The sequence below is a fragment of the Peromyscus californicus genome, unplaced genomic scaffold (assembly GCF_007827085.1).
Source record: "Peromyscus californicus insignis strain IS unplaced genomic scaffold, ASM782708v3 Scaffold_5__1_contigs__length_169319896, whole genome shotgun sequence".
NCBI lineage: Eukaryota > Metazoa > Chordata > Mammalia > Rodentia > Cricetidae > Peromyscus > Peromyscus californicus.
In genome coordinates, this window is record NW_026294573.1 from 37,580,984 (window position 1) to 37,599,837 (window position 18,854).

General features: G+C 48.9%; 3 protein-coding genes across 9 annotated transcripts in view; 1 reads left to right on the forward strand and 2 right to left on the reverse strand.

Annotated features, from left to right (window-relative positions):
- The window catches only part of P3r3urf (PIK3R3 upstream open reading frame), a 34,557-nt gene extending 28,643 nt beyond the window's left edge, over nucleotides 1-5,914 (reverse strand). The window contains exon 1 of the mRNA XM_052715938.1: nucleotides 3,628-5,914. Within this exon, the coding sequence (XP_052571898.1) occupies nucleotides 4,656-4,892 (237 nt within the window). The 5' untranslated portion in view covers nucleotides 4,893-5,914 and the 3' untranslated portion in view covers nucleotides 3,628-4,655. The remainder of the gene's footprint in view (nucleotides 1-3,627) is intronic.
- Nucleotides 320-18,029, forward strand: Tspan1 (tetraspanin 1). Of its 3 annotated transcripts, XM_052715933.1 has the most exons (10): nucleotides 321-2,513; nucleotides 6,085-6,171; nucleotides 9,914-10,003; nucleotides 10,447-10,511; nucleotides 13,207-13,413; nucleotides 13,606-13,680; nucleotides 13,799-13,897; nucleotides 14,001-14,153; nucleotides 14,497-14,580; nucleotides 14,845-18,029. In XM_052715933.1, the coding sequence occupies exons 4-10, from the start codon at nucleotides 10,455-10,457 to the stop codon at nucleotides 14,890-14,892; spliced, it is 723 nt and encodes a 240-aa protein (XP_052571893.1). In that variant the 5' UTR covers nucleotides 321-2,513; nucleotides 6,085-6,171; nucleotides 9,914-10,003; nucleotides 10,447-10,454; the 3' UTR covers nucleotides 14,893-18,029. The 3 variants fall into 3 exon arrangements, with proteins under 3 accessions (XP_052571894.1, XP_052571893.1, XP_052571895.1); XM_052715934.1 differs by lacking the exon at nucleotides 9,914-10,003 and having other exon boundaries at nucleotides 320-2,513; XM_052715935.1 differs by lacking the exons at nucleotides 321-2,513; nucleotides 6,085-6,171; nucleotides 13,606-13,680 and having other exon boundaries at nucleotides 9,859-10,003.
- Nucleotides 18,030-18,157: 128 nt separating this feature from the next.
- Pomgnt1 (protein O-linked mannose N-acetylglucosaminyltransferase 1 (beta 1,2-)) overlaps nucleotides 18,158-18,854 on the reverse strand; it is a 40,626-nt gene continuing 39,929 nt past the window's right edge. For all 5 annotated transcript variants that reach the window (XM_052715927.1, XM_052715923.1, XM_052715924.1 and 2 more), the window contains one exon: nucleotides 18,158-18,822. In XM_052715927.1, the coding sequence (XP_052571887.1) occupies nucleotides 18,735-18,822 (88 nt within the window). In that variant the 3' untranslated portion in view covers nucleotides 18,158-18,734. The remainder of the gene's footprint in view (nucleotides 18,823-18,854) is intronic.

Sequence of the window (18,854 nt, forward strand, 5' to 3'; positions counted from 1 at the left end):
GGAGTGCTAGGATTGGAGGAGTGTGCCACCACACCAGGCTTGCTTTGTTCTTTTGAGACAGGGTCTCATATAGCCCAGGTTATCCTCACATTCACTATATAGCTGAGGCTGGCCTTGAACTCCTGATCCACTGCACCCTGCTAACCTTCAGAAATGTCTTTGGCTGTGGTTAACCCCAATCATGAAGAAGCTGGAGATACTAGGGCTGAGCTGGTATATTAAGCTTCTTGTTGATACCCCCACTCCTTTTTTCCTTTTCCTTTTTTTTTTTTTTTAAGATTTATTTATTATGTATACAGTGTTCTGCCTGCATATATCCATGCAGTAGAGGGCACCAGAACTCATTACAGATGGTTGTGAGCCACTATGTGGTTGCTGGCAATTGAACTCAGGACCTCTGGAAGAGCAGCCAGTGTTCTTAATCTCTGAGCCATCTCTCCAGCCCAACAAGCAGTGCCCACTTGGCCTGGGTTTTTGAGTTTATTTTCTATAAGTTGCGTCTCAACCCCGGGGTTTCTTCTGTGGGTTCCACTAAAGGCAGAAGGAGATGGCTAGGGGAAGAGAGGGATTGCCGTTCTTCCTGGGGTCACAGGGCAATCCAACACTAAAGCCCAGCACTCAGTTCACCCACCCCATCCCCTCAAGCCCTGTATCTAATGTCCAGACCCTGAGGAGAAGCAATCTCCTTTACAGTCCTTCCTCTCTGGCCTGCCCCAGAGTCCAGTGGAAGAGAGTTTAGTGGGAGGCTGCTGAATGGGTGACAGGGAGGGAGAGTTAAGCCAGGGCAAGGAGCCGGGGGAGGGAACACAGAGATTCCTTAGGGAGCTCTGTAGCCTTCCCCAGAGATGAGGAAGGAACAGAGGCCGGAAGTAGGGGTGTGGGTAAGGGCACTGGTAAGGGTGGGGTGGCCAGGATTGTATTGTGGACCTGGATCTGGGCTTCCGGTGATTGACCCGCTGGTGACAGGGGACTCCAGCCTCGTGCCCCGGGGATTGTCTGGTTCAGCCAGACCCTATCCTTTGACTGTTCGTCCCCCTGCCTGAGTCAGACTCCCAGAAAAACTTACGGAACCCGATCTCAAAAAGCGCCTTCCTGTGGGGCTCTCTGGCCAAGAAAGAAGGGAACCAGGACGAATACAGCATCACACTAGGGTTTAGAGTAAAACAGGGATGCTTCCAATCCAGACTATTCTTCCTACATTCCAAAAGATCTCAAAATGGTCCCTGGACTTCATTGTTTCTGGCGAGGATGACGTGCCCCAGGCCACCTCCCAGGAGCAATCTGGACCCCCTCCTCCAGCCCTTCCGGCAGAACAGTTCAGCACAGCACAGGACTGAAGCTGCCAAACCCGATTTTCCGGTGGCTGCCCAAGGCTGGCTAAAGCAGGAAGCCCTCCTCCTGGCATGGACCCCTCAGGGTACCGTTCTCCTCCCCCTCACCTGATTCCCTGCCTGGGCTGTGCGTTCGGCACCTGTGCCAGCTGTCCCAGTGTGCCACCACTTCCTCCTCCACCTGCTTACCATCTCCCCTGGGCTGCTTCCCCAGCACCATAAGGTGTGGGCCAGTGCTACCCCTCTCTGGGCTTCAGTCTTCCCATCTCCAGATGGAGAACAGCGGCCTTCCCACCGAGCAACTCAGGGGGAGGGGTCTGAAAGTAGATGTGAATAGCAGAGGGCCCCTCGTTTGCTTGGTGGGTTGGTGTGGGGCTGGGAGCACAGCTAGGGTGTGAGGAGGAAGCGCTGTTTGTGGAACTCTCTAGGTAGAACTGCTGAAATGAAGGGGGCAAGGTAAGAGGTGTGTGTGTGCTCCCTCTGGATTCCTTATGTTATCTAGCCGATGGGAGATGGAAGAGAAGAAAGAGACAGACATCATCCTTAAAGCTTCCAGGTTCCCAGGGTTCTGTCTCCCGTTGAGGAAGATCTCTCCTTGTCTTCACCTGTCTCATCTCCAGAACTAGCAACCTCCCTTAAACACAGCAAGCACTACTGAGTCAGAGCTGCAGACCGAGAGGCAGAGGCACCTGAGGAGTTGCAGATCAGCCAGGGCCCTTCACCTAACCCAGGACCCTGCTGCATGCGGTTGCCCTACAGCTCAAGCCCCCTCCTTTAATCTGGGAATCATCCCTGTGTTCTCAGCCACCAAAGAACTCTCTGGTGGGGTGAAAGAGTGAGCTGCACCCAATCATCCAGGGGCGCCATCTAAAGTGAAGGAGTGGGTACCTCTGGCAGTGGCTTCCTCTGAGAGCCTGGAGGGGGAGGAGAATTGGGAACCTGGAGGAGGAGGGGTAATGGAGGAGAAGTCATTGCAGATGGAGCTAAAAATAGCTGGAAGAGATGATGTCATCGAGTTCCCTCTGCTTATCACCCCCCTCATACACATACATAGAAACACATACACACATTCAAAGACACAGATACACAGAGACATAAGCAAAGGCATGAATACTTGCACTACACACAGTGATACTGGGGGGAGGCATTTGGGCCTCAGGGCTGCAAGGGCAGGGAAGTCCGGTGAGTGTGTCTACCTGTGTGTGCCTGAGTTTGCATGAGTATGATTGTATGAGTCTATGTTTATATGCTTGTGTTCTTGTGTGTGGGTGTATGTATGTTTGTGTCTGTGTATGGGCATGCCTCCTGCAAAGGGTGGGTGGGTATCTATTGCATTCTTGTTAGTGCTGATCTCTGTTCATAGCATGTGCCTGAATACATGCATTTGCTAATTATGTTGTATATATGCGAATCCACTTATATTTACATGTCTACACTTGTTAGTGGACTATGTCATGTATTTGGATGTACAGACTCTTTATGGGCCTTGGACACTGGTCCAGCCACCTTCCAGGTGCAATTAAAGTCCAGCAGCTTATTTCCATACCTCGGAGCCCAGCACTCTCTGGATCCAGTGTAACTGTGAATTATCTGCTCTAGCCCTCCCCACAGGATCTCAAGCTCTGGCAGGCTTATAGTAGATGTACTTAACTCATTTTCCCCTTGGGAGAGGAAAATGATGTTAGCCAGGCTTCTTAAACCCCAGATAGGCCACCAAAGGTCTTAGGGATTGCTCCCACCCCCCAATTCTCACACTAGCCCATGTGCAAATCAACTCATTAGAGACAAAGACACTCGCAATGTTTCTACCACTAGACACAACCCCACAGAAACACAACCCACGGAAACCTAGTTAAACCCTATGACACATGGGCACGCACTCAGAAATCCAAATGGAAAATCCCCAGGCCAGACAGAGCGCAACACCCTCCCCTGTTCCTGGGCTCAAACTCAGTCTTGCCCCACCCCCAGTGCCCCAGCTCAGCTGGCAGTCCTGGAAAACGCTGACCTCAGAGGATGGCTGGGGGCTGAAGGTGACATGTCCTCCTCCTACACTAACCATTCTGCCCCCCTCCGTCCTGCAGGCTGCCCCCTCCCCCTCCTGACCTTCATTTTCAGTTGAGCCGACGCTGCTTTGGTTTGCCTCGGCCCTCACAAGCACTCCTTGACTCTCAGGGCTGAGAGCAGAAGCACATTCAGTCACAAAGGCGAATCTAGTCACACGTGCCTTAATGCGCGCATTCTCCCATCACACCCAGGAGCAGCCACACATACATACTGACCAGCACCAGCGTACCTCATACTAGAGCACTTGTGGGGTTCTGTCTTTTCATCCGGTCTCTCTCTTATCTGTGCTTGCTTGTTCTTTCCAAGATGCCTTGTGCCCATGGGAGTGTGAGGCAGGAGAGCCCCTTACCTCACAGGGCAGATCAAAATGCTCAGAACAAAGATGGGTTTGTCTGGCTGACCTTGTCCTGTCCTCCCACTGTCTAACTGTGGTTCACGGGTGCTGTCCCTAAAGTTCATCCCTAAGAATATCCAGCCCCGACCCTATCCTCATGTCCTGCATGGTTGGAACACTTCAGAGTGGGGTAAGACAGCTTAAGCAGAATGATTGTATTTGTTGTTCACCGCTGACTGCCCTCTGGAGGAGCAGGTCCAGTGCAAGACAAGCTTCTGGGCATTTCTAGAGGATCAGAAAGCCCCCAGGTTGACAGAGGTGTCTGAGAACTGGAGAGAGAAAAGAGAGGGAAGATTAAAAAAAAAAAAAGAAGTATTTGTGGAGGCTAGGGGCTGGGGGAGACAACTCAGTGAAGCCCTGGTCCTATTAGCTCCTGAGGTCGATCCCAGAATTCAGGTCAAAAGGCTTCAAGTGGTGGTACATGCTGATAATCCCAGCACTGGGGAGGCAGAGAGACACATGGATGCCTCCTGTCGGATGGTCAGCCGGCCTAGCCTACTTGACAAATTCCAGGCTGGTGAGAAGCCCTGTCTCCAGAAAAGGTGCATGACATCCAAGGTTGTCCTTTGGCCTACACTGCATGCATACACACATGTATGCATGTGTACATGCACGCACACAAAGACAATAGGCATGTGTGAACACCCCACAGCTCATCCATCGCCCTCAAGTCCTCCACTTCAGTCTTGCCATTTTTCATTAAGGCTCTCAGCATTTGGTGATCTGTGCCTTCAAGACCCCGCCATAGCCTTGGGATGGAATTCCACAAACTGTCCCTTAGAGCACATAAGCAGAACAGGAGAACACTTTTACTTTTCAAACCCCCACCTCGAGTCACAGATTCCCCACCCCACACTCCCCCACTAACCTTGTGGTGAGAGGATCCACACACTGGTGGTAGTATTGTTGGTGTCACTGATGTTTGTTGTCATAGTGGCAAGGTTGGTGGCAGCTGGGGCTTGGGGTTTCTGCCGGTATGTTCTGCGGCTACACTTGAACATCCTGGGACACCGGCTCCGGGGCCCACCTATACCTGGCCTTGGGTAGGGAGAACTCATGCCCCGAGGCCGAGGGGCACGGACAAGCTGAGGGGGCCCCATGACTGCAAAGAGCTTCTGAGGGGTTCTGCTGGCCAGGACAACTGAGATCTCTATGACATAAGGAGCCCGCCTAAGGGTGGTCCTCTTTGTTACAGGTTTGGCCCAGCCTCCACCCAGACATAGATCAGACTTCCTCACAATCCTCTTCGTGGAGTCTAGCCTGAGAGCCAGACAACCACAGCTTGGTCCTTTGGGGAAATGAACTCTGGTGGGGGTAGGGGGGGAATCACTTGGTTATTTTTATTTATCCACATTAACAATACTAACAGTATTTATTGAGCACCTACTGTGTGCCAGACACTAAGCTTAGTACTTCACAAACATGATTTCATTGAATCCCACCACAGCCCTATGAGGAGATTCTACTATTAATCTTATTTATAGAAGTTAATTCTCACTCTTCCCATTTAGTTGAAGGTTTACAAAGTCATCATAAACATTGACTTAACAAATACTGAAGCTGCATAATATAACTGTCTGAATCAAGGTTAGCTAACAAAGCTGAGTATGGTGGTACACACCTTTAATCCTGGAAGGCAGAGGCAGGCAGATCTCTGAGTGTGAGACCAGTCTGGTCTATAGTTAGGGCTACACAGAGAAACCCTGTTTCAAAAAACAGAAGCAAAAAAAGGAGGCCGAGTATCTAACACATACATATCCTCTAAAGTATATCACAACTTTCTTATGCTTAGAAATACTAGATTATAGTTCTTCAGCACCACTGGGGCTACTTGGGCCAGCAACACTATTAATGACATAATAATCATCAACAGCAACACACACAAAAAAACCAAAACTAAAACATTTGAGTAAAAATTATTGGTAGTAATTAGACTGCTGGACAAACATTGGCTTGTAAGAGCTGAAACATATTTCTGAGGGCAGAGGGTCCTCCTGTTTAACACACCTGAGCTGGAAATGTGTGTCAAGCACTCAGAACTTTTTCCCTCTGTAAATAATTGTGAAAGTGACACAAGAATTGGTCTTGTAGTTACAGATGAATGTGGTGACTAGGTGAGTTCACAGATATGGAATCTGAATAATGAAGATTGACTGTATAAGGAAACCACCTTAGTGAGGTGTAGTCATAGAATGTGGAGGCAGTCGGGGGTTCAAATCCAATAACTGCCAAGATCCAAAGGCCAGAGCATTCACCTTTTGCTATTCTATGCTCATTTATTTGTTTATTCAGGATATTCGATAACAACCAGGGACATGGAAGAATGTGAACTCCCAGAGTTCTTCCTGAGATGAAAAAGAAAGTCCCATGGAAAAGGGGGTAAGAGATGCTAACCCTGGCTTCACCCGTTCTTGTAGGAAGCAGACAGGAAAGTTAGTGTCTACCCTGCCTGAGCTAAGGTGAGGAACTTTGGATTTGCCCAATTCTCCCCACTTGAACCAGACTCTCTCCCTTCTATCATCTCTTGTACCATCAGTCCTTCAGGAACTTCAGGTCCCAGATTGTGGGGCCTCACCATCCCCCGCTTTGTTTTCCTTAACTTTTAGCCTCTGTACCTATGAGCCCTCTGCCCTTACTCATGCTCTGGGCCAAAGCCTCCTCCCTGGCTCTATATGAAAGTCCTACCTGCCTCCTTAGAGACTCCATTAACATTTAAGATAGGCTGACAGGAAGAGTTCTGGCTCTATCTCTCACAAGTTATTTGATCCTAACAAGTACTTAAGATTTCTCGGCTTCTGTTTTTCCCCATATTTAAAATAGGGATTAAAAAGAAAGTCTAAAATGCGTGTGGAAGCCTAGACCTATAATCCTAGCATGTGGGAGGTAGAGGCCAAGAGGATCAGGAGTTCAAGGTCATCCTTAGCTTTGCAGAGTAAGTGGCCAGGCTGGACTACTTGGGACATACAACAAAAAAACCCAAACCAACCTAGAATAAACAAACAAAAAAGAAAGTCTATTTCATAGGATTGTTGTGCAGAAAAAAAACACGTTGCACATTAAAGCCATGTTTTTTTTGTTTGTTTGTTTGTTTTTGTTTTGGTTTTGGTTTTGGTTTTTCGAGACAGGGTTTCTCTGTGTAGCTTTGCGCCTTTCCTGGAACTTGCTTTGGAGACCAGGCTGGCCTCGAACTCACAGAGATCCGCCTGGCTCTGCCTCCCGAGTGCTGGGATTAAAGGCGTGTGCCACCACCGCCCGGCAAAGCCATGTTTTATTAATATAGTCTGGTATAGTTCTGGCTGGCCTGGAACTCACAGAAATCCACATGACTTTGCCTCTTGAGTGCTGGGATAACAGGCATGACCCACCAAGCTCAGCCCATTTGTTTAAATTTTGAGATGGGCTCTCACTATCTTTTGCCCAGAAGGGTTTTAAACTTGTAGGATCAAATGATCCTCTTGCTTCAACCTCCAGAGTAGCTGGTAATACAAGTTTATTATCTGCAATATTATTAACCCCTTTTCTCTGTCTCTACGACTGCCCCTTTCCTCACAACCATAAAAAATCCACTTCCAGGCTGCAGAGATGACTAAGCAGTCAAGAATGCTTACTACTTTTGCAGAAGACCCTTTAGTTCCCAGCACCCACATTGGGTAGATCCAACCGTCTATAACTCCAGCTCCAGGGAACCTAAGGCTGTTTTCTTCTGGCCTTTGCAGGCATCACACATGTGAACACACACACACACACACACACACACACACACACACACACACACACACATACACACACACACTTTACCACCACCACCACCGTCCCTCACCTAAACCCATCCCATAATCCCTCCAGCAGTGCTCTCTGTTCTGACCTCTTGTGCTCGTTGCTCTGCGCCACAGAGCAGGGAGAAAAACTCATTCTAAAACCCCATAACTTTTCTCTTACACAGACTAGGAAACAAAGACTAAAAAACAAATCTCAGAAATGGCCAAATAGCAGGATGGGGTGGCTCTGCCTGTAACCCTAGTACTAAGGTGGCTGAGTCAGGAGGAACAAGAATTCAAGTTAGCTGGGTGTGGTGGATCACACCTGAAATCCTAGCACTTCGAAGCCTAAGGCCGGAGGATTGCCTCAAGTTTGAGGCCAGTCTGGTCTATAGAGTGAGACTTCTCAAAATAAGTAAAGCCAGACTTGGTGGCTCACACTTGTGATCCCAGCACTCTGGAGGCAAAAGCACACAGGTTTCTGAGTTCAAAGCCAGGCTGGTCCACACCAGGAGCTCCAGGACAGCCAGGGTTATATAGACTGTCATAAAAATTGAAAAATAAATAAATAGGGGCTGGAGAAATAGCTTAGCGATTAAGAGCACTTGCTGCTCTTTCAGAAGACCCAGATATGATTCCCAGCACTACATGGGGATTCATAACTGTCTATAATTCCAGTTCTAGGAGATCTAAAGCCTTCTTCTAGCCTCTGCACATGGTACAGAGATGGACATACACATAAAACACTCAAGCATATTTAGTAAAACTTAAATAAAAAAAAATAAGCTGGGGAGTGATGATACATGTCTTTAGTGCCAGCACTTGGGAAGCAGAAGCAGGTGGATCTGAGTTCAAGGCCAGCCTGGTCTATAGGACCACTTCCATGACAGCTAATCAATGCAGAGAAATCCTATCTCAAAAAAAAAAAAAAAAAAAAATCAAAAATAAATAAATAAATTGTCAGTGTAAGTGACTCACATCTTTAATCCCAGTACTTGGGAGGCAGAGGCAGGCAGATCTCTGAGTTTGAGGCCAGCCTGTGCTACAGAGTGAGTTCCAGGAAAGGCAGCACCAAAACTACACAGAGAAACCCTGTCTCAAAAAAAAAAAAAAAAAAACAAACAAAAAAACAATCAAAAGTTCCCAGGTCCCATGGTCAGATAGCTAAGAAATGACAGAAGCAGAATCTGAATAGCTATAATATCTGAATAACTGGAGAGCAAGACCTTGTAAAGACCCTCTCACTGAGGACTAGTGCTGTGGGAAATCAGAGAGGGAGCCCCAGAAAGAAAGGGTTCCAGAACCTTGGCATGGGACTGTCTCCTTTGTAGGCACACAGTGCCACCTGCTGGCAGAATGGCCAGGGCTGTGCACAGAGGTCCAGGACATGGAGGGGGAAGAAAGAAGAGAAAAAGATGAAGGGAGAGAGGGCTGAAGAGATGACTTAGAGGTGAAGAGGTTGCAAAGGACCCTGGATGGATTTCCAGCACCCACAGGGTGGTTCAAAGCCTCCTATAACTGCAGTTCCAGGGGATTTGATGTCCTCCACTGACCTCTAAGAGAACCAGGCTCACATATCAGGAATAAAATATGCAACCAAAAGGATATTAAAAAAAAAAAAAAAAGATGAAGGGGGAGAAGGATGGGGAACTTGAGGTTTTATGGAGGGAAGAGGAAAAAGAACCATTTCCTGTTCTGAGGAAGGAACAGAGGTTGCCAGACTGTGACCATTTCCTTGAAAGTGTGTGTGTGTGTGTGTGTGTGTGTGTGTGTGTGTGAGAGAGAGAGAGAGAGAGAGCATGTTTATTTATGTGCATATGTGTATGAGTGTGTGTATATGCATGTGTGTGCTCCATTAAATGTGCATGTACGTGTGTGTTCACTAGTGTGTGCATGTACTTGTGTGTGTGTGTGTGTGTTTGCACATTCAGAAGTATCAGTCCATGTTATTATATATGTGAGTTTTGTGTGTAAACATGGATGGCAACCTGAGCAGATGTGGGTGCCAGTGAACACACAGATTCGAGGGAAGGATCATATTACACTACTGTGAGCAGGGCACACGGAAGTTCCGGAAAGGTACTGCTTTCCTGGCTCTGCTGCCCCCTCAACCCCTTTCCTGAGACGAGGAGAGATAGAGCCTGTAGGTGACATTTCCAGGTCGAGATTTACTTATTGCTTTGGGTGTTGGGAACCTATCTCCAGGCAGTAGGGGGCAGCAGGGGCAAAGGAGGTTGATCAGCCATGGGTGGGGCCAGGAGGCGGGCGGGTGGGCGGGCGGCAGGAGGCTTTTAAAGCACCTGCCCCACCTGTACCTGAGCAGTGCTGTGTGAGGACTGAGCAATCCCTCATCTTTCTGCCAGTACACCAAGTGGCAGCTTCCTGGAGCTGTTCTGTTTCTTCAGGAGCGCAGCAGATCCTGTTCAGAACCTATTACCAAGCGCCCTGAGCAGGTGATGGCATAGGGCCGAGATTAACCTATGAATGGACCAATCTGGAAAGAGGTTTGGGGTGCTGGAAAAAGCCAGTGGGAAGGTACTGAAAGAGTCTAAGGTTGGTCTATGAAGAAGACCAGGAAAGACAGGTATCAGAAAAGGGAATTGAGAGTCCTACAGTGTGGGAGTGGGGCTTGTAATACCCGTGTGAGAATCTGGGGATGTTAGGATCAGGGAATTAAGTTCTGATAACAGTATCTGGGTAGTATAGGTGGGCAGGGAACTGGGAAAGTCAGGATGGGAACTGGGAAAAGTTCTGAGATATCAGAGTCCAGACACAGGGTCAGAAATTTGTGAGAAATCACAGAATGTTAGACTCTGGTATGCCAGGGTCCAAAAAGCAGGGCCAGTCCAGGGCAGGTGAGACAGAAGGCCCTAATTTGTACGTGTCTGTTTCCCAGGACCCACCATGCAGTGCTTCAAGTTCCTTAAGGTCATGATGTTCCTCTTCAATCTAATCATCTTTGTAAGTATGGCAATTGTGGGCTTTTGGGGGTTCCCTACAAAAGCAAGTCACAATCTGAACAGTCCAAGCTGGGGAATAGGAGACTATGTACCCAGATGCCTTAAGAATTCTCCTTAAGAACAGGAAGTGAGGGTCTTCCCAAATGCTGATTACTAACCCCACAAATAGCCCGGCTGCCACATGGGAGTTTGGGTGAAGATGGGAAGGTTAGGGACAGAGATGCTTAAGGCTCTCACCTCCCTTCCAGGAAGGACCAGTGTAGATCGGGATAGGCTAGCAGGAGGGATTCTCCCTTTTTTTTCTATAGGCATTCAAGGTTCAGAGGGGAAAGAGGGTCTGCTTAAGTTTATAGTGCAAAATTAACTACCATGAATGGAGAAGTTGAAAGGAGAGCGGGCTCATGCCTCTTCGAGTTGACTCTAGCAACCCTTATGTATTCAATAAACATTCATTGACTAGGCTGACATTGAAGGGACTGGGATTGTTGCTCAGTGGTACAACATTTGCTTAGCATGAATGAGGCCACAAACAAAAAGGAAAACATACTCACTGACTAGCACTCTATGCCATGTGCTAGGGTAGAAGGCAAGCAAGGCCACTCACTGCCCTTGAGGATCTCGGGACCAGTAAACCAAACAGGCTGATAATTGTCAAACAGGCTGATAATTGCTATATACACTGATAATTGCAAAGTGGTACTTTCAGATTTACCACCAAGGCTAAGGGAGTCCCTGGAGGGGTTGAATCTAGCCTGGTAGAAAAATACTTCCTGGAGGAAGTAGCTGAAGCTGGACATTTGCATTGGGTGGGGTGGGGGGGGCTGTAAAGTGCGTAGGAAGGTAATGAAATTTGATATTGTTTAGAAAACCAGGAACAGATTATATAGGGCTTGTTTGAGAAGCTGAGCCATGAGGCCCAAGCCCTGGAGATAGTGACAGAGATAAGAAGAAAGGAACACAGTAAATAAAGGGGTTCGTCGCAGAGGGGTGGTAGAACAAAGAAGAAGTCTTAGAAATAGCTTGAGCAACTCGGGGAGAAGGAAGGGTCATCCCCCAGGCTCATGTGTACTCAGTGGAGGTGCATGGATATTTGAAAGCCATGTGCCTGCTAGCAGCCAATGGAGTTACAGGGGTGGGTGGAACCCTGGCAACAACAAGGGAAAGTCTATCTTCCACCCCCTCCCCAACCTCCGTGTATATTTTAGGACCCCTGATCTCAAAAAAAGTGAGTTTTTGGAAACTGGAAGTATTAGAGATGAGCAGAAAAATAGCCACCGTGAAGGAGACATGGGGCAGTAGGAAGAAAGTGCCAGAAAACAGTGGTGAGGGGCTAGTGCCACCAGAGAAGAACGAGAGAGAGGGGAGAAAGCAGAAACACGAAGTGTGCACCAGCTTAAAGAAATTGGGCAACAGAGCCGGGCGGTGGTGGCGCATACCTTTAATCTCAGCCCTCGGAAGGCAGAGGCAGGAGGATCTCTATGAGTTCAAGTCCAGCCTGGTCTACGGAGCGAGTTCTAGGACAGCCAGGGCTACACAGAGAAACCCTGTCTCAAAAAACTAAAAAGAAAAGAAGGAAGGAAGGAAGGAAGAAGAGAGAAATTGGGCAAAGGGTAGATAGTCTCTTTGACTCCAATGTGGTCTGTACCTTGGACTTCCTTTGGCTGCCTTGAATTAGATTTTATTCATATAACTGAAGGAAGTACGAAGATTTCAACAATTGGGAGAGCCGGGACTCTGGCCTGATAGGGTTAAAGGCAAATCCAGTTTGGTTTCTGTCCTCTGTTGCCCAGGCCTTGCCAGACTGGGCAGAACAAGGTAGGAAGGCCAGGCTCCTTGAAATTTGACCCTGTAGGCTAGGAGCCCAGCTCTCTTGTCCTTAAGCAAACATCCTGGGATACAGCCACAATATATATCTCTTTACCCCCACCCCAGACTCAGTTCCTTAGCTAGACAGTGGGAGCTGGGCACAAGTCAGTGTCCAGTGCTGATCCACCGAAGCCCTTGGGTCAGCAAAGAGTTTGCTAGGAGCTGTGGGACCAAGGCCTCCATTGAACCCCCTCAGAGCCTCAAGATCACCTCTGAAACCTGAGGTTAAATCAGTGTCTTGAAGAGAAGCTGCAGTTGGATTCAACCTCTGTTTTCTCGGTTTTTTCTTGTCAGGCAGTAGTCTAGGTGAAAAAGGAGTGAGTCTGGCAGCTGATTCCACCCTGAAGAGAAATCAAATAGGGCCTTTGGGTAGATGAACCTCTCAACCTCCGCCCCTTTCAAGGTTTCAAGCAGGTGGAAGCCTCACCCTGCTGTTACTATAGTGACTGTTGAGCCAGCTCAACACTACCACCCGCCTGCTTCCATGTATCAGAGAACAGAGTTATTGTAGGCACCCACAGCCCAAGAATGAGTGACTAGACCTGTTTTCATTTCTACCTATGTGGCAGGACCCTGACTACAGAAAAAGGAAAGTTTTGGGCCTCCTCCCAGCCTGTGGATATTTCTAGAACCCCTGATCTCATTTTTATCTTCCCAGGTGAACAGACTGGTGAATTTACGTGTCCCACTTCCCATCTTTCTGGTACTAGTTAATGTTTCCCTCCACACACAATAGGTAGCTAGAATCCCTGGTCAAGGGAAAGTTTCCAGACTTGGTGAGAAAGGGAACCATTACTAGCACTGTTTCAAAGACTAACTTCTGTCCCCAGCTGTGCGGTGCGGCCCTGTTGGCTGTGGGGATCTGGGTGTCTGTCGATGGGACATCCTTCCTGAAGATCTTTGGGCCACTGTCATCAAGTGCCATGCAGTTCGTCAACGTGGGCTACTTCCTCATCGCGGCTGGTGCTGTCCTCTTTATCCTTGGTTTCCTGGGCTGCTACGGTGCTCACTCGGAGAGCAAGTGTGCGCTCATGATGGTGTGTCAGACCCAGCTCCCCAAACCACAACCAAGGGTCCCTTCGTCCCTGACACCAGCCACTGGGGAATCCCAAAAGCTTACTCTGGATTCCGGGAGCCTCACCATGGGGACCCCCTGCCTCTTTTAAGGGAGTGGGTAGGGCAAGGAAGGCCAGTCTTCCCTAAAGTGTACTTCCTTGTCCCCCACCCAGTTCTTTGTCATCCTCCTCATCATCTTCATCGCTGAGCTTACAGCGGCTGTGGTTGCTTTGGTGTATACCACAATGGTGAGGCACAGGGATGGGGCAAGGGAGAAAAACTGACCAAAGCCCCGAGAAGTGGGTGGTGGACCTGTGAATGGCTACTTCCCCTGCCAGTCTCTTAACACTGGCCCGACCCACCCAGGCAGAACAGTTCCTGACGTTGCTGGTGGTGCCTGCCATCAAGAAAGACTATGGTTCCCAGACTGAATTCACCCAAGTGTGGAACTCTACCATGGACGGGGTAAGGTGGGCTGGGAGGATTTGGGAGTGGAGAGGAAAAACAAAAACAAACAACAAACAAAAAAACACGGCCCCATCAATCACCAATCCTATTTTGTCTGCAGCTGAAGTGCTGTGGTTTCAACAACTACACAGATTTTAACGGCTCACATTTTGTCGAAGAGAATAAGGTCTTTCCTTCTTACTGTTGTGGCAAGCCTGGCAATAGCACTGAGGGACCGTGCACCGAGGAGAAGGCCCAAAGTACACAAGTACAGGTACGGGCTGACGTACAAGTACAGGTACGGGCTGACGTACAAGTACAGGTACGGGCTGACGTACAAGTACAGGTACGGGCTGACGTGGGAGGGCGGGGTTACTTTTTTTATTTTTCGAGACAGGGTTTCTCTGGGTGGCCCTGGCTCTCCTGGAACTCTCTCTGTAGACCAGGATGGCCTTGAACAAGAGGTCCACCTGCCTCTGTCTCCTGAGTGCTGGGATTAAAGGCGTGCGCCATCACTGCCGGGCATGGCTGGGATTGTTTTAATGGCCTTACAGTAGTAGTAAATGGGTCAGAGGTAGGGCACTGTCAGCTATAAATACTTTCTCCCCTCCCCCAAGGGTTGTTTCAAACAGCTTCTGCATGACATCAGAACCAATGCGGTCACTGTGGGTGGTGTGGCAGTTGGAATCGCGGCCCTGGAGGTAAGTCAGTGAGGAGACTGGACCTGGGTATCAGTCTCCACTAGACCAGCACAGTTTAGCCCATCTCTGAGGCTTCTCTAGAGGAGAAGGATTTCTTGTGTTTTCATTCTGGAGCTGAGGACTGAACCCAGAGACCTATGGATGCCAAGCATGTCCTCTACCATCGAGGAAGCAATGCTTCATTGTAGGCTATTCAGGGTGGGCAGGAAGCCAATCCTTGATCTCAATCTTGGCCTTTCGTGTCTCCCTGTTCCTCCCCACCAGCTGGCTGCCATGATTGTATCCATGTATCTCTACTGCAATCTGAAATAAGACTGTTTCTACCTCCCCACTTGCTGCTGCCACATGGAAACCAGGAAGAGGCACTTGGCACAGCTAGGCAGCGGTGACCCGGGTGGAGATAAAATCTAACAACGTCATTTGGGCTGAAAGTGGATTTGCCTTTGCTTGCTCTGGACTTTGGGCTAAATAGGGACCACCTCTTCGGGGCTGTGTGTCTGTCTTGTCCTACTGGTGGGGCTGGGGAAACATCTGTTCCAGAGTCTCTGAAGCAGCCACTTCTGCCCATCTCCTTCGTCTTTTCTTCAACCCTTGACACTCCCTTAATATAAAAGTGGCTCTTGATGATCCCAGCACTCCACTGGTGGATGAAGGCACTTATAGCCTGGGCATATTCAAGTCCAGCAAGGTCATAGAATGGATGTGTAGAAGGCGTTTTGGAACCTATAAACCAATGAAAACATTTCTATTTGGACTGTGTATACTTGGAGAGATGGGTCCAGCTTGCCTAAATTGCACCGCTTTTTGTGAGGCTGGAGATTCAGCAGGGTGGAAGTGAGGTAGGTATTTGGGCTTCAGGTCTGGGAGGGAGAGTAAAAATGGGCAAGAGGGCACAGAGGAAGTGGGAGCTGGGTTAGTCTGCCTTTATGTATCATGAGAGGACTTTGTCCTGAAAGTTCTCCCTCCTGGTGAAGGGCACTGGACTGGAAAGCTATGAAAGTAACAAGCTTGTGCCAAGTCAAGGAGGGGAGAACGGAATTATTGTCAGGGCTGTGGGGGTGGAGTCACTCTTTGGGCTCCAAGAAGCCCTCCAGGAACCCTGATGAGTAGCTCTAAGCTATGTGCCCTACTTTAGAGAATGTTAAAATCTTTTCTTTGGTGTTGGCCTATTCACTGCTCTAAAGATCCATATCTTCTTGGGGGAGTTGATTTACACATTTTTATTGGAGGACAGCAGGGGAGTGGGTCTCTCTCATCAATGGGAGCATTCACAGGTTCTTGAGCCAATCCAGACTTGCACCCCCTGAGGGTGGCTGGGCACACTGGGTATGTTCCCATCATCTTCAATGGGAACTGGGTAGTTGTAGGGTGTGGCCTGGTTGGTCATGGTGGCACATTTAGTATATGGTCTGAAATCATAATTATAGCAAGGCTTCCTACACAATGACCACCAGCACTGGCTCCTTCACCTAAGCATCCTTCTCTTGTTTTTGTTTTTTGAAATAAGGTCTACGTAGTCCTGGTTGTCCTAGAACTTGCTCTGTAGACCAGGTTGGCCTGCAACTCAGAAAGCTGCCTGCCTCTGCCTCCTGAATGCTGGGATTAAAGGCGTGTGCCATCACACCTAGCCAAGATCTCACTTGTTTTGTGTTGTTGTTTTGAGATGGCCGGTCTCATGTAGCCCAGACTGGCTGTGAACTTTCTATATAGCTGAGAATGACACTGAATTCCTGCCTCTATCTCCTAGGTGCTGGGTTTACAGGTGGGTGTCACCACACCTGGTTTTATGTGGGATCACACCCAGCTTCATGTGTGCTAAGCAAGCACACTACTGCTTGAGGTACACCCCTAGTCTTTACTTAGTTTTTATAGCCAGAGTCCCACAGCTTTTCAGCTGAAAAACTGAGGCTGAGACTTCGACCAGACTGACTCCTGTAACTGGGTAGACCTTGCTTAGTACAGTGATAGTCCAATCTGAAGAACCTGACCAGAACGTCCCTGACAAAAATCTGAATGTCTTTTAAGCCAGATGGTAGTGGCGCATGCCTTTAATCCCAGCACTTGGGAGGCAGGGGTAGGCAGATCTCTGAGTTCAAGGGCAGCCTGGGCTACAGAGTGAGCTCCAGGACAGCCAGGGGGACACCGAGAAACCCTGTCTTAAATAAACAAACCAACTGAACGTCTCTGAACTTCAAGTGGCAGCACTAAGATGGCTGTTGCCACAGGACAGTAGCTGCTACCAAGCAAAGCCGTTTGACTAACTGGCTTCCCTCCTCCCTTCCCTTTGGCACCCCACCACCTACCCCCAATCTGTCCCTACGGGCTTTTCCAGAGCAGCCCACAACTATCACCCACTTGCTGGGCCCAAAAAGGAGCAGAGACTTGGCCAGAGCCACGCAGCCTCAGTCACTGAAGCCTGACTGATAATCTACTAGAGCTCTGGGCAGGGAGAGGAATTAGCTGGCCTCCACCCTTTGCCACCCTTTGCCAGCATACTGCGCCTCACACACAACCACTTGGTTCCTTCCATAGGTACCCGTGTGGAAGCAGGGGTGGGAAGTGAAGAGGGGTTCCTCTGCCCAGGGAGGGCTGCCATTTCATCATGGACCAACTGCTTCTCTGTCCCTGCTTTGCCACCTGAAACGCTGTCTCTAGCTCCAGCAAACACGGAAGGAGTCAGGGTGGTAAGCAATGTCAAAGCCACCGCACTCATGCCATTGCTGTGCTCAACTCCAGGCACTATAAGAGAGGCCAGGACAGCGAACAGATAAAGGGCAGGAATTCCAGTAAGTTCCTGACTCCTTGGCAAAAGATCTATACCCTTTCTTACAATGCAATCTACTCAGGTCCTGATCTTAATCCTTCAGAGACTTCATTTAAAGGTCATGTTCCCCTGCCTTGGGCTATCTGATTCCCAGTGGACCATACTGTCCATTTTCTGGTGACTAACTCAGACTTTCCTATGCTCTTTTGAGTTACTAGCCTCTTGAGAATCTGAAAACCATGGCCTTTTTCTCCAGAAAAACATCCCTATATGGAATTCTGCACACAACCAATCCAGAAGGCCACAGAAACACTCACTTCTCTATCTGCTTGCCCAGTATCCTCCTATAAAATCATCTCCCACACCCCTGGTGCTGCCACTGCTTTTGGCCCAGTCACGTCCATCTTCGCTATTTACATGCTCTCCCATTCCCTCATCCTCCCCCAAGTTTCTCTTTGTGGTCTCTTCTAGCTACTGCACTTCTGGGACAGGTGCTGGGCCCAGACGAACAAGGAAGGGTTGTTCCTTGACAGTAAACAGTGAGGAAGGGGTGTGAGATGGCTGCTTGGAGCTAAGGCCTAAACAGGGATAAAGTCAGCTGGTCCCAGGGCGGAGCCTGCTTAAAACAAATAAAAACAAAAGACTTGAAGCGTGAGACTTGGGCATCCCCTGGTGGCCAAATGGCTTCCACACATAAGATAAAACTATGGCAGACAGTAAAAAAAACCAAAGCACATCACCATCCGTCCAGATGATTCTCTCCCTCACCGCCATGCCATGCTCCCCACAAAACTATCACAAAACACACCCCTAGAGGTTTTCTCCTTTTTTTAATCAATGACCACCTTTATCCAGCTTTGGACATCTGGACAAAAAGGAGGCTGAGAGGAGACCTGGTCCAGTGTCTAAGGGTCTCTGAGTGAGTCTGTCAGCACATGGCCCAGCTGGGCCTGTCATCAGTTGGGCACAGCAGTTTCCTGAGTATGAGCCAGTCCCACCCTCAGGGCAGCGTCCTGGTCCAGAGAGGAATAAAGGCCCCAGGTTGGGCCTATTCCCAAGGCCTTCAGGACGGTCAATAAATAGGTTAGATTCTGAGCCAGGCCTGGGAGGACGGGGTGTAAAAAGGGCAGGATCAGCTGCCCAGGGATCCCAAAGAGGCCCTGGGTACTCTCCTGCCCTTCTCCAACAAGGAAGTAATAAATAGACCTTAACCTCAGGAACAGGGGTGTTGGAGCAGGGGATCCTTCCCCTAAAGTTAGTAATTAAATCTCATGTTAAAAACAAACCAGCCCTAACCCCTACCAGCATCTACAAAATCCTACAGGATAGGGTGACGGGCTAGCCTGCTGGGGTACACAGTACCCAGCCCTGCAGGGTCCTGGAGGAGGCTTCATGTTTGTTCAGCGGCCCCTGGGGCTCCTTCTTCCTTTGGGGGTGGCTCCAGGAAAATAGGGGTGACTGGTGGTGGCTTCTTCACTCTGAAATGTAACAGAAGAATGATCTAGAGAAG

Coding starts and splice junctions, on each gene's coding strand:
- Tspan1 (XM_052715934.1), top strand. CDS start 10,455: ATGCAGTGCTTCAAGTTCCTTAAGGTCATGATGTTCCTCTTCAATCTA. Junction 13,414..13,605: donor GCAAGTGTGCGCTCATGATG/GTGTGTCAGACC, acceptor TCCCCCACCCAG/TTCTTTGTCATCCTCCTCAT. Junction 14,154..14,496: donor CCCAAAGTACACAAGTACAG/GTACGGGCTGAC, acceptor CCCTCCCCCAAG/GGTTGTTTCAAACAGCTTCT.